The sequence below is a fragment of the Lissotriton helveticus genome, chromosome 1_1 (genome assembly GCF_964261635.1).
Source record: "Lissotriton helveticus chromosome 1_1, aLisHel1.1, whole genome shotgun sequence".
In the NCBI taxonomy this organism is placed as follows: domain Eukaryota; kingdom Metazoa; phylum Chordata; class Amphibia; order Caudata; family Salamandridae; genus Lissotriton; species Lissotriton helveticus.
Window position 1 is genome coordinate 623,307,586 of NC_136057.1, and position 13,405 is coordinate 623,320,990.

At 44.9% G+C, this 13,405-nt stretch overlaps 1 protein-coding gene across 1 annotated transcript in view; it reads left to right on the forward strand.

The window, feature by feature from the left end:
- The first annotated feature begins 1,000 nt into the window (after nucleotides 1–1,000).
- Nucleotides 1,001–13,405, forward strand: part of LOC144770300 (GLIPR1-like protein 1) — a 1,263,910-nt gene continuing 1,251,505 nt past the window's right edge. The window contains exon 1 of the mRNA XM_078654709.1: nucleotides 1,001–1,202. Coding sequence (XP_078510835.1) covers nucleotides 1,029–1,202 — 174 coding nt within the window. The 5' untranslated portion in view covers nucleotides 1,001–1,028. The remainder of the gene's footprint in view (nucleotides 1,203–13,405) is intronic.

Below are 13,405 nucleotides of genomic sequence, written 5' to 3' on the forward strand. Positions count from 1 at the left end.
TTGATGTGCTAATGGCCCTTCCAGAGACAGAAGAGAGAGGGGAAATCCTTTCGTCCCCCCCATTCTTGTCCCCCAGGTCCCCTCCCACTACAAAATCTGGAGAGGATATATCCTCAGTGTCCCCCATGCTTCGTACGCCCATGAGATGGTGTCACTGTAACTGTCACACATTTAGTTGTTCGTTAAATTTCTTTCGCAAGTCCACTGAATCTATGAAAATGTCACACATAAGCAATTTGAAACATTAGCATCTACCAGGGCTAGATTGGGAACCAAACTCGGCCCTGCAAAGTGCTCGGCCAGCGGCCAGTGGGTTGGGGGTGCCACAGAGATGTTGCCTGGGCCGATTTCGGCCGATTTCGTTACAACAGCCGATATTGCAGCTATGCTGCAAAAACGGCCCTGTAACTAAATCGGCCCCCAGGGCCCCAAACCCTGGCGGCTCACCGGGGAAATGCTCGGTGCCCGCTACAGCCAGTCAGGCCCTGGCAGCTATGCTTTAATGGGTGTAACTTCCAGGGCCGGACTGGATACTGGGCATTTTATTAGGCTGCCAAGCTGGAGCCCTTACTGACATTTATGTCAACGAGGGAATCGTCTTCATTGCTTGATTTTGCTGGCGAGAAAGTGTCACTGATAATTATACTGAAATTATGAAAATGTCACACATAGCAATCTGAAACGGAACGGGAGACTAGCCTTGAAATCGGTAGTCTCCCGTCGGAATCGGGAGGGTTTGCAGGTGTGAGTGCCTGCTTTGTGCTCTCCTGTAATTGGGGCGCAATGGGGGGGGGGGCGCGATTGATGGGGGGTGTCGCAATCCTATACCGCGGCCCCCACTACAGCTACCAAGCCTTCTGGCACTTCTTCCTTTGGCAATGCTTGCTTGACTACAGCATTTAGCGAAATAATCCTCGTTTTCTCCACATCATGGAGTTTAGGAACCGAGCTGCGCCGTAAGCGGACCTTGCCCTCTTAGACTGAGGCGGAAGAGAAGGTACGTCAGAAATACGTAGAGCGCGGGAAGCATGGCGGAGACGGGGCGTCAGTTGGCGTGTGTGCTATTACTAGAGCTTTTAGTCCGTTGTCTTCCACAAAACGTGCCTTCTATTTACGACTCCAATTTTCAGAAAAAGCTCATTGACGAACATAACAAATTTCGTTCTAATGTGAATCCGCCAGCAACCAATATGATGTACATGGTGAGTGTAGGTTTATACGTATTCGTGATATTTAACAGGCCGAGCGCGGATATACATACCTCCAATCCAGTAAAGGTTGCAGTTGATTGCTCTTTGACTTTAAAATGAGGGTTTTTGGTCCCTAAAATGTCAATGCTTTTTAACTTTTATTCACAGTGCAAGTCAAGTGGTAAAATGCTGTTCTTTTTCCTAATGCAAAGGCTTCCGACTTGATATGATTGTGTGTGTGTAAATATTTAGTTTTATATATATATATATACATATATATATATATATATATATATATATATATATATATGTGTGTGTGTGTGTATATGTTGTTTACTGAACCTGTAATCTTGATAAGTGGACCAATAAAACAATTATCTGTTGTGAAAAACGCGCATTTAATACCAACCAGGAAGGGCTCAACTGTGAATGTTTTCTAACTAAATTGTACTGTAAATGAAATATAGAAAGGCATGGGCGGGTCTGAGGATTCCAATAATTTATGAAATATAGAACGGGCGGGTCTGAGGATTCCAATAATTTACCCTAATAGATTGTACTGCCAGGACCGTTTTGGAATCATAGGAATCTTTAAAGGGGAAAAGGGAAAGGAGCAATGTGATAGGGTAGAGTGGTGTTTATGTGACTGCCGAGTGAAAACTTTAAAATTGTTTGAATATTTGATGGTTTGTGCTGAAGTTCATCTACTTTTGCTTTGAGCGAGGTTTTTTGTGACTAAATTTAGAGGCAGATTTACAAGACCCTTGCGCCCCTTTTACGCCACGGTTGACGCAGCGGCGGCGCAAAAGATGCACAATGGTGCGGGGTACTTACAACGTGACACATCTGGGAGATGCGTCACGTTGTAAAGCCCTGCGCCAGAAGGAGGCGTTCCTGCACGGGGGAGGGGGGCGTTCCGGCGCAGGAACGCCTCCTAAAAGTGGCTGAGTGAAATCTACAAGAATTCACTCAGTCACTTTGGGGCCCATGCTGCGTCAAAACCCTGCGCCTGCTTGAAGCAGGCGTAATGATTGACGCAGCATTAACAAGATAGGTCCCCCCAGAGCCTTGCTGGAGCTGCGTCACGCTTGCGACGCAACTCCAGCAATGCGCCGCCTTTACGGCACAGATGCCTCACGCATCTGTGCCGTTTTTGCCCATTGGTGCGCCGCATTGTAAATGCGGCGCATCGATGGTGGCGGAGGCATGGCGCACAATAAGTGGCGCATCCCTGCTAAGATGCAGGGATGCGCTACTTATTGTAATCTGCCCCTAAGTGTTTAAACATGCTATAACTTTTCACTGTATGAACTGTAAATAAGTTAACATATTCCTAAGGCAGTTCCAACAATAATACATAAAAGCTAAGGTGGCATACAGAAAAGTTTGCAGATAACACAAATGTCCCACCACAACAGTTCTGATTGCATTCTGCGACGTATCTGCAGTTTGTGCACACTTCAACTCCTTGAGGGGGTTACAAATCTTTGTGTTTTAGAGTAGAGAGCTCACAAACATTGCCTGAATTGAGGCCAAGGGTCTCACAATTCCTGCCATCTCCCTCAAGGATCAACTGCCTTCGCAAAGGAGTTGAACAGTGTCCCCCTTGGTGTATCTTAACTTATTCACCATGAAGGTGAGTCCTGCAAGTGTAATGTAGCAATCCGAACGGTAGTGCTGCATATTTCCACGCTTGGTTCTAATATATAAATTGCAAGAAACACCTGAGTGGCATGAACGATGTTACCATCCGGTATGGATACTTCATATGAAATCTAGTTAGCCGTCTCTTTTACTTATAAGGTCCCCAAAAGTGTGTTCCTTCTATCTTTAAATGCTCTCACTCCACACAGCCATTGACTTTCATCAGGTATATCACAGGACAATCTCCTTTTATTTTTTCCTGTATTAAAAACAAGTAAAAATCCTGCTTGGTGAACTGTGATCTGTGCAATCAGCCTTCTGTGTTCTAGGCTCCTTGCCTCCTACCATTAAAACCTTGGTTCCTCCTCAAAGAAATGAATTGGTTTTGGCCAAACATGTTGTTGGGGGGTTGGGGGGGGGGGGGGGGTTCATAGAAATGATTTACGAAGCCCTGCCCAGTATGCAGACATCTTATGATAGTCATGACCACTTGTGTAGCCTCCCTCCTAACCTTAATAGGTAAGAAGGGAGATTTCTTGTCTGTGAAGATTCTAACATCCTAGGAGTTCCTCAGAAGTTCCTGCCTATTTCTATCCAGCCACTATTTGGATGAATGTTTGGTAGCTACTGTATTTTCTGGCGTATAAGACGACTGGGCGTATAAGACAACCCCCCTACTTTTCTTGATAAAATGTATGTTTTTTGGTATACTCGCCATATAAGACTACCCCTCTTTCAACGCAGTCCTGCATAGCCATTTTGAGAATTTATTTTGGGCTTATAAGTGATTCTAGCCCTCCTCCGTGACATGAAGTGTAAAGAACTGTCCTGTTCCTATATATTTTGAATATGGGCATAGTCCTGTTGGTGCCCCATCTTGGTGTCTATGGTTTACCCGTTACCATATATTCTGTAGAATGGAACAGTCAAAGTGGAGGTACTGTCGGTAGTGGGGTTGCTCTCATACGAGACAATGGATGTTTCTGATTATGGCACTTATTTTTGAACCTTCATGAGGAAATTCCTATCCATGATCTTGCTAGCATTAAGAGAGTAGGAAAGCGGGTGAAGGAGGTCTCTGGAGTTATCGTAGTTTTAGTACCGTGTGTCATTGGATCTCGTCAATCCTGTCTTGTTGATGGACATGCAATTGCAGGAAGCTGGCTCTGTATATACTATACCAAAGTGAGGTATAGTGTACACAGTCTCCAGTGGAACCCCAAGGGTAGGCAGAGGTAAAAGTACAGATCCCCTTATTCTCGGTTTGTGGTAGTGTGGGTGAGCAGTAAGGCTTTATCAGAGGACAGTGTTAAGCATTTATTGTACACACTCAAAGACTGAACTCAAACCAATTGTTTGTATAAACAATATTGCTTTAGTCACAATTATTTTTTTAGAATCAAATAAAAAACAGTCACTTATAAACCATAAGGCTGTTTGTCATCAAACATGTGCGGTAAACATAAAACAGTGCAAGTGGATTAAACTTCATAACTCCAAGCTATTTTTACAGGATTTGCTGGCGTGACAGTTTCCGTTTAAAAGCCTTCAAAATCCTTCTCTTTGTCATCTGATATCATAAGTAAATCAATGAGATCTTATGGTACATTTGTAAAGCAGTCATCGTATGGATCTAATTCCGTATCAGATGGTGTGGTCTCTGCTTCGGCTTCCTCTTCATCTTGCCACAAGTAGTCGTCCTCCATACCATCTAATGAATGTGATATGCCACACTTCTTGAAAGACTTGATGACTGTTTCTGCATCAATCTCATTCTAGGCTTTTATGACAAACTTGCACAAAACATCCAACTGTGGAGCACGCATGTTTCCTCCTTTTGTGAATGACTTTTCGCCACTAACCATCCACTAATTCCACTGTTCTCGAATACGATCTTTAGATGGCTTGTTTAGGCACACATGCAGTGGCTGTACCAACGATGTCAATCCTCCAGGAATAACTGCAGCATCTGTTTTTATTCTTGCCAGCCTTTGCTTGGTGCTGGGAGTTAAATGAGCCCTGAACATATCCCACACCAGTAGACTACGTTTTTGAATAAGTCCACCTGGTCGCCTGCTCCATACATTATCAAGCCATGGCTTTACCACTTCTTCATCCATCCAGCCTTTTTCATTCACATGTACAAAACAACCAACAGGAAACTTGAGTTTCGCCATTGTTTTTCTTTTAAAAATAATCATTGGTCTCAGTTTGGCGCCATCAGCTGTGTATGCTAGTACCACTGGAAAACTGGACTTCTCATGTCCTGTTGTTTTTATTAAAATAGTTTTTTCACCTTTTGGATGGGCAGTTTTATTTGCAACCATATCAAAATTCATTGGAGTTTCATCCATATTTCCGATACTACTTAACGCATAGCCATGTTTATTGCGCTGCTGTATTACGTAGCGATGGAAACTATGTACTTTGGCATCAAGATCTGCAGGTAATTTTTGTGCAATTTTCGTCTTTTGCCTCAATACCAGATTATGCCTTCCCAAGAATCTAGTACACCAGGATACAGGGGCCTTAAATCTGTTGCTGAGATCTGGGTTAGATTTGGCCCACTGAAGTGCAAACAAACTTATTTTATTTTGTGTCACTACATAACCGCTTTGGCGATGCTCATTCACCATGTCTGCTACATGTTTTTCGAGTTCTGGCCAATGTGGGGTGCACACTTACCCTTGGCATACTCCTTAATGCTTTTTCATTTGCTTTCCAGTCCCGAACCATCTTTTCTGTTACTCCATATTGTCTTGCAGCAGCACAGTTATTATGTTCCATGGCAAAGTTTACAACTTTAAGTTTGTAACTGGCTTCATATTTCTTTCTTCTTGCTGCTGCTGGAGCCATGATGGGTTCTTGACTGTATGTACTGGTGCTGTACTGTATGAACCGGTACAGATACTGGTGCTGTGCTGTACTGTCTTCACCACCACATGTATCTGCTCACCAGATTGACTGCATTTCCTGTTTACAACAACCAGCCAATTACGGCAAGCGATGTACTGGTACTGGTACCGGTATTTCCTGTGCACACTGCATACAAACTCTGCTTGGATTTGGAGGTTTGTAGTTCCTCTCCTGTTCTAAAACGTGTTGTTAGTGTCATCTTTACTATGTGCTCACACTACAGGCCCTCTCCAAGCATCTCCTTTCATTATTAAACAGCCATGCAGAACAGTATAGTGCATTTCAGGTATTATGCATGTGTATCAAAAGAAGGTGTGTAAGGATTCAACATCCGACCTTAAAAAGAAATGCAGTGTGTTTGTGATTCATCAGGAATGTACCGTAATCACCCTTCTGAAATAACTGCAGCAAAACATTATGTACTGTATTGCCGGCGGGAAAATTCTACAGTCCCATTTCTATGGCCATGAACTGAGGAGATCACGTGCTGACGCTCCTCTCCTTCCGATGAACGCGAGATTTATGGCCACATCGGAAGGAGAGAGAGACGCCAGATCAACACATGTGCCCGCTGTGTGGATTGATTCCCGGGATTTCTCCAAAGAGATGCAGAAACTATATTTTGCCATAATAAGGTGCAGGATACTTATCTAAGCTGTTGCAAATCTTGTGCTGGGAAGATCTCCTTCCATAGTTTGTCTGGGGTTGTAAAATCATCATCTATTTGTATCAGATGCCAATACCACTTTGATATTCCCTTTGATGGATAATCACGTTGCAGTTCATTCTCACATTTTTCAGTAGATTATAGCATGTTTTCCTGATCCTTTGACCAGCTCAACAATTGGTAATATTTAAACCTGGATATTTCCGCCTGAGTTTACTCCAGCAGTGAATTCCAACTTTTTAAAGCCCCAGGTTCCAACAATTGTCCCCATCTTGTTACTCCTATTTCCATCAGTGACAATGGCAAAGAGTCTTTTAAGCACTTAGGTGTTCTAGGGGACCTCCAAATACGGCTGTAGTATGGAATCTTAACTATTCTTCTTATTTCATACCATGTTCTGTATGCTGAGTAAAGTACTTTTAATTTGATCTTTATAAAGTATTTGGGGTGACCTAACTTAAATAAACAGAAGTCCTCTTCCGTCAAAGCTTTCCAATAGCAGGCATATTCAGCATGAGGTCTAAAAAGGATTCTGATGTGTTTAAACTGGAAAGCTCTATAATAGGAAACCAAGCCAGGGCTTGCTATCCCCCCTCGATGTTTCTTCTGGCACAGTTTCCTCCATGCTATTCTCACCCCTTTGGAGGATCAAATAAACCTGTTAATTTCACTTTGAATCTTTTGTAGCGATAGGGACTTAAATTCGAGGGGGGATAATACTTCTTCGATGGTAATTTCCGCGTTTAAAGATTCATTAAAGTCCGCCCCTAACTTTGGAACCTTTGATTCTCTCAGATGGAAACCAATTTTGTTGCTTGAAGGTACTAAGTCCTCCTCATCCAGGAAATTAATTTTTTTTTAAAAAGCATCTTCTAACCGCCTCCTCCCGTATATGGCGGATTTAGTCCACCCGGATCAAGCGGGCTTTATGCCCGGTAGGGCGACGCGTCACAATATCAGGCGCGCACAGGTGGCCGTCGATGCGATGGGAGCGACGGGAGAACAAGCGGCGCTTCTACTAGCGGACATCGATAGGGCATTCGATTCAGTCAGTTGGACTTATCTCTTCGCTCTTTTGCCGCGACTCAACCTCGGTCCAATTTTTGTCTCGTATGTCCGGCTTCTATACACAGACATCACCGCCTCGGTGCGTGTTTCGGGGGCTGTGTCGGAGAAGTTCCCAGTTGCCAGGGGGACTCGCCAGGGGTGCCCCCTCTCCCCGTACCTTTTTGCCTTGGTCATGGAACCATTGGCCGCGTGGGTGCGCATTGATGCACAACTTCGGGGCTTTGTGTGGGGAGCTGGACTCTCGGACAGGATTGCGTTATACGCAGACGATGTCCTCTTCTTTCTGACAGACCTTCACCGTTCTGGCCCGCGGATCCTAGACATAATGCGTATTTTTGGTGAAGTGTCGGGACTCTTCCTTAACCCGCGTAAATCGACTTTATGGGTGCTGGGCGGGAGATCGGAGGTGTTCCCCTGGGCCTCGGCCTTGCAAGTCGCGGTTGGTGGTCTAAAATACCTGGGAGTTTTCCTGTCTGAATCTGCCGCGGTTGCATGGGAGCGCAATGTGTTGCCGGTGTGGGACAGAGTTCAGTCGGACGTCAAGACCTGGTCTCGCATGCCCCTTAACATCTATGGCAGGTCGGCGATTTTTAAGATGGTCGCCCTCCCTAGACTCCTTTACCAGCTTCAGAACTTCCCATATAGGGTTGACCCACAATGGTTCCGTCGCGTGAATTCGGTACTGGGACGTTTCCTGTGGGCAGGGGGTGCCTCCAGAGTGGCACTGCGGACTTGTTTCCTGTCCACGTACTGTGGCGGTCTCGCTACATCAGACATACTATCCTACTACCAAGCCTCTCATCTGCTGGTTCTGAATGAGTGGTGGTACGGTGGGCGTGATGACCCGGCATACGCCCTGGAACGCTTTCTTATGGGGGATGCCACGCTCCACACGCTGTTATACTCGGCCAGCCGGCGGCGGAAGCTGCCGCAGGCTACTCAGGTGGTGTTCATGCTTTGGAGACAGGTGCTACGTCGTATGGGCTGGTGGGGTCGCCTAACAGCGGAAACGCCACTCTGGAACAATGGCCGGCTCCCTGCACTTGCCTCACTGTCGGGGTTTAGTGGATGGGACTCTATTGGGATCTCGACGCTAGGCCATGTCCTTACTGGGACTACTCTTAAAACCTTTCAAGCCCTTAGCGCCGAATTCGACATGCCCAAGACCCAATTTTTTAAATACTTACAACTGCGTCACGCTCTCGCGCCGAGTCTAGTGGGGTTAGACCAACTCCCAGAATTTAGCCCCGTTGAAGCCAAGCTCTTCATGGGGGATCTGGGGGATAAAAAAGTCTCCAAAATTTATCAAACCTTAATTACTCACTGCTCCTCTTCCCTCTTGTCGTTGAAGGCCTCCTGGGAAGTAGATGTTGGCCCCTTGGATGAGGATGATTGGAGGGAGGCACTGGAGTCCCCCCGTGGGGCAGCCATCGCTGTGAGACTCCGATTTATACAGTTCAAGTACCTGCATCGGGCCTATTACACCAGAGAGAGACTGTGGAAGGCTGGCCTCATTGCCACCCCTGTATGCCTGCGTTGTGGGACGGAGTGCGGTACGCTGCTGCATACTGTGTGGTCGTGTGTGGGTCTGACTCGATTCTGGAGTGGGGTTTGGTCTTGCTTGTCAGAGGTGCTGCAATGGGACCTTCCTCGCACGCCCAGACTAGGTCTTTTACATATCATGGATCAAGTAGGGGGTAACATCTATAAGCGTCACCTCCTTCTGTTGGGCCTGACGGTCGCCAAACGGGATTTGGCAAAGGCTTGGAAGAGTGACCGCGCCCCCCCACTCAGCGCATGGAGGGCGGGACTAGATTTTCTCATGGGACTGGAATTGCCTGTGTTTGAGGCCAGGGGCTGCCCCCGCAAACATTACAAGATCTGGAAGCAGTGGGCAGAATACAGAGACTTGCCATTGGATCCTCCCGTTGACCTGGATGATGGACTGCCTACCGGCAGTGACCTCGGGGCCTAGGTGGCTCCAGGACGCCTATTGTGCTTTACACTATATGCTGCAGCTGATGGTGATCACGTGCACTGGGTTAGGGTGGGATAAGGGGTGGGTAGTCGGGGTTTTTTTTTTTTTTTTTTTTTTTTTTCTTTTTGGGGTTGTTGGCTGGGGGCGGGACGGTGGGTGGGGGGTTAGTTGAATGTCTAGGCTGTTCATGCATTCTATTATGTGTTTTCCACTGGCAGTGTCCTCCTGGCTATGGAGTACTGTATGTATGATTTGCCTGAAACCCTTAATAAACACAGTTGTGAAAAAAAAAGCATCTTCTATTTCTGTCCTACTCTATTCCTTTTCACCCGTCCGGTCGCTATATACTGTCATAATTGTATTCCTATTAATATCAGTTTTTAATTTCCATGCTAGGAGTTTCCCACTATTTTCACCATATTCATAATTTGACAATCGACTAGCTTCCCATCTTTTTCTTACCCTTCCCTCCAAATAGTTAGATAAATCCTATTTTTTTGTTTGAGATTTCCTTTTTAGCTTCTTCTTGTTTTATTTCCGAGGTTAGTTTCATAATGTTTATGTTATTCCAATATATCTGATTCTAATTTGTTTATTATATGTCTTATTTCCCTGTTTCTATTTGCTGCTAATTTGATCAAAGTTCCTCTAAGAACCGCTTTATAAGCGTCCCACACTACTGGGGTTGAGACTTCTCCGTTAGCATTGAATTTAAAATATTCCTCGGTTATAACTTTCATCTTCTCTACGACCTGTTCTTCGTCCAGGAGTGTGCGATCTAACGTCCATCTAATCTCACCATGTACACAGCTTTGGTTCAGTTCTAATTGGACTAAGGAATGGTCAGATAGGTGGGCTGGTACATGTTGTACTTTTGTTACATGTTTGCTTAGTAATTTATCTAAGGTAAATCTATTATTGTGATCTCCTTTGCTCTTCCAAATGTCTACAAGACCCAGATATTCTTTAAATGTATTCATCCATTCCCTCATTCTGGGGAGGTTCGAGGCTCTACCGGGCGGATGTCTATCATTTATTGGATCTAATAATATATTAAAATCTCTGCCCAGAATAATTGGGATGGATATAGTAATTCATTGAGAATATAGAGACTGCAAGGGAGCTGGGTCATCCGTATTTGGACCGTAGTATCCAACTACATCAAATTAATTTTGCTATTGTTTAATCTTAGCAGCTGTCCACCTTCCTTTTGAGTCACAGTGTTCTTCCAGGATATTTATTTTAGCAGATTTTTTACTATTATAGCTACGCCTTTAACACAGCATGACTGATTTGTGCAAACATAAGTTTCAACCCGCTTTTCATGTTTTATTATTTCTGGCCACTCTGATTTTAAGAGGTGAGTCTTTTGTAAGATTATAACATCACAGTTAATTAATTTGAGATTTAAAAAAATAAATGTTCGTCTTCTCCCTACTCTCAACCCTTTTACATTCCAGGTTATTATTTTTATTTTGCCCTCAGGTACTATCATCTGTATTTTCTACTTTCTCCCTTTCTGTTTAATATTGGTGTCGACCGTGCGGTACATATTAGAGAACCTTGGCTTCCCTGTATCTTGCTTATCGGACAATTTCTTTTTTGTTTTTTTCCCCAAATGCTCCCCACTTTAAACTTGTGTTAAAAAAGAAAACAAACAGAATTCACACCCATCACCCTCCCCTGGAGAACCCTCTCTTCTGTCATTGGGCAACACTGATTGCCCTATTTGAGCTCCTACTGAATGAGGCCTTTAATTATACTGTGTATGGCCCTTATGTTTTTGCTTTAATTTGTTCAAGGAGTATCTTGACTTCTTTTGCGTCTCTAATATTGTATGTTTTATTGTCCCACATAATCCTTAGTTGGGCTGGGAACTTCATCTGGACAGTGGCACCTAATGATCTCAATTTTTGCGTATAATTTCCAAGCGCCCACTGTCTGTCTAAGGTGGCTTAAGATACATCCGAACGAATTTTGATTCTTTGGTCGCTCTTAGAAAAAGTGTCAACTTTGAGCACAATACTTGTATATTTTCTTTCAAAGTATAGGTTTGAAAATGTATGAGAATTTTTCAAGCATTTTTCCTTAGTGCATGGAGGATAGCTATTAGGCGAACCTCTGAAACTTGTTTTAATTAGCCCCTTCCGGCGTTCTTGTAATCTGAGCACAGCTTCAGCCCATACGCCCCTTTTCTCCTCTCTCAGCGGGATGGAGCAGTGCCTCGCGCCGAAATCTGCCTTCCCCCTCGTCTTCCAACCACCACAGCCCAGAATAACCCGCTTGCAGACTTTCTCGATACACTCCGTACCAGCTCACAAGCGTGTCTCGCCTCCAAAGAAAGAACGCCTTCAGCGGGCTAACAGCAGCGCCACATGCCGCACGCTGAGACCCACCTCCACCTCAAACCGACCAACCCGGATACCTACAGCCGCGTCGGGCGTCTCGTAAGCAGTCCACTCAGCCAAAGTATTCATGCAATAGAAACCAGGAAACCAGGAAATGCCTCCCGACATGAAAATTCAGTACTACGTTTTTTTTTTTTTTTTAACTTTATTTTCAAGAAGGCAAAGAAGTTATTCACATTATCCTTATTGATCAGTAGTTTCACAGTATTACAAACATTTATCAGAGAGATGGATAATTCCCATTACATTCTGACTTCTGAGTCTATTCTCATATTACGGATATGAAAGAAATAAACGCAACCGTGTCGTACAGAATCTCACTTATCAACATACCATACCCTGTTCCAGTTCGTAATTTGCCCATTTATGATATAGCAATTGGTTCTCAGCAAGTTCAACTAATAAAAAGAAAATCACTTCTACAAAAACCTAACTAATGTCATCACTACAATAGAATGTTGTACCCTTTCTTAGACAGTTGTCACCTATTGCACATAATCCGGACATTGTTCAAAGGTAATGTCGTGCTCCCGCTCCATCCCACCACAAATCAGAGTTTCATACACCAGTCCGCCCCCCCCTAATCTTCCTCCTCCTCTGATTCTAAGTCTTCGTCCTCCGGTAAGGGTGCACATGGTTCTCCCCTGTATTTATTCCACGGCAACCATACCTTATTCCATTTACGGGGACAGGCCCGCAATACGTACACCGCCCTCTCTTTCACCATGAGGAGGTCCATATTTCTAATCCAGCCAGTCACCGTAGGCAATTCTGGAGCACCCCATTTTTGTGCAATGTCTCTTTTGGCCACTGTCACAGCCAACGTGACCCACAATTGTCCATATCTGTTCAGGTCAGTAGGGTCCCAAATGTTCAACAGGCACTTACGGGGTTCAGGCAGGAGTGACACCTCAAGGGCTTGGGAGACTGTGCGCATAATTTGTCTCCAGACTTCTTGGATCAATGGGCAATCCCATAGTGTGTGGAGTAGAGTTCCTTCCTCCCCGCAGCCTCTTAGACAGAAGGGGTGTGGTGCCCGCTGTATCTTGTGTAGAAGTGTTCTGGTGTAGTAGGTGCGGTGTAGTATCTTGAGCTGGACCAACCTGAACCTAGCCGAGATGCCCACTTCTCTTGGCGACGCAAGCGCCTCATTCCATTCTGTGTCATCCATGTCTCCTAGTTCCCCAACCCATCTCTCTCTAAGTTTCTGTGTGGGGTCTGTCAGGTTGTTAACCAGTTTTTTGTATGTAAGAGAGTGCCTTCTGCTCCATAAATTCCGTCAGTAACCTGTCCTCTAGTGGTGACGAGTCCGGGAGTATGGTGTCAGGCGGAATTGCGTGTAGTAGGGCGTGTCGGATTTGCACATACCTGAATGTTTCATTGGGGCCCATACCATAATGCTGCTGTAGCTGTGAGAATGCAACCACTGAGCCCTTATCCCAAAGGTCTCCTACCACTGAAATCCCAATTTGATCCCAGTGTGCGAAGCCCCTACTGGACCTTAAGTTTCCTAACGATTTCGTGTCCCATAACG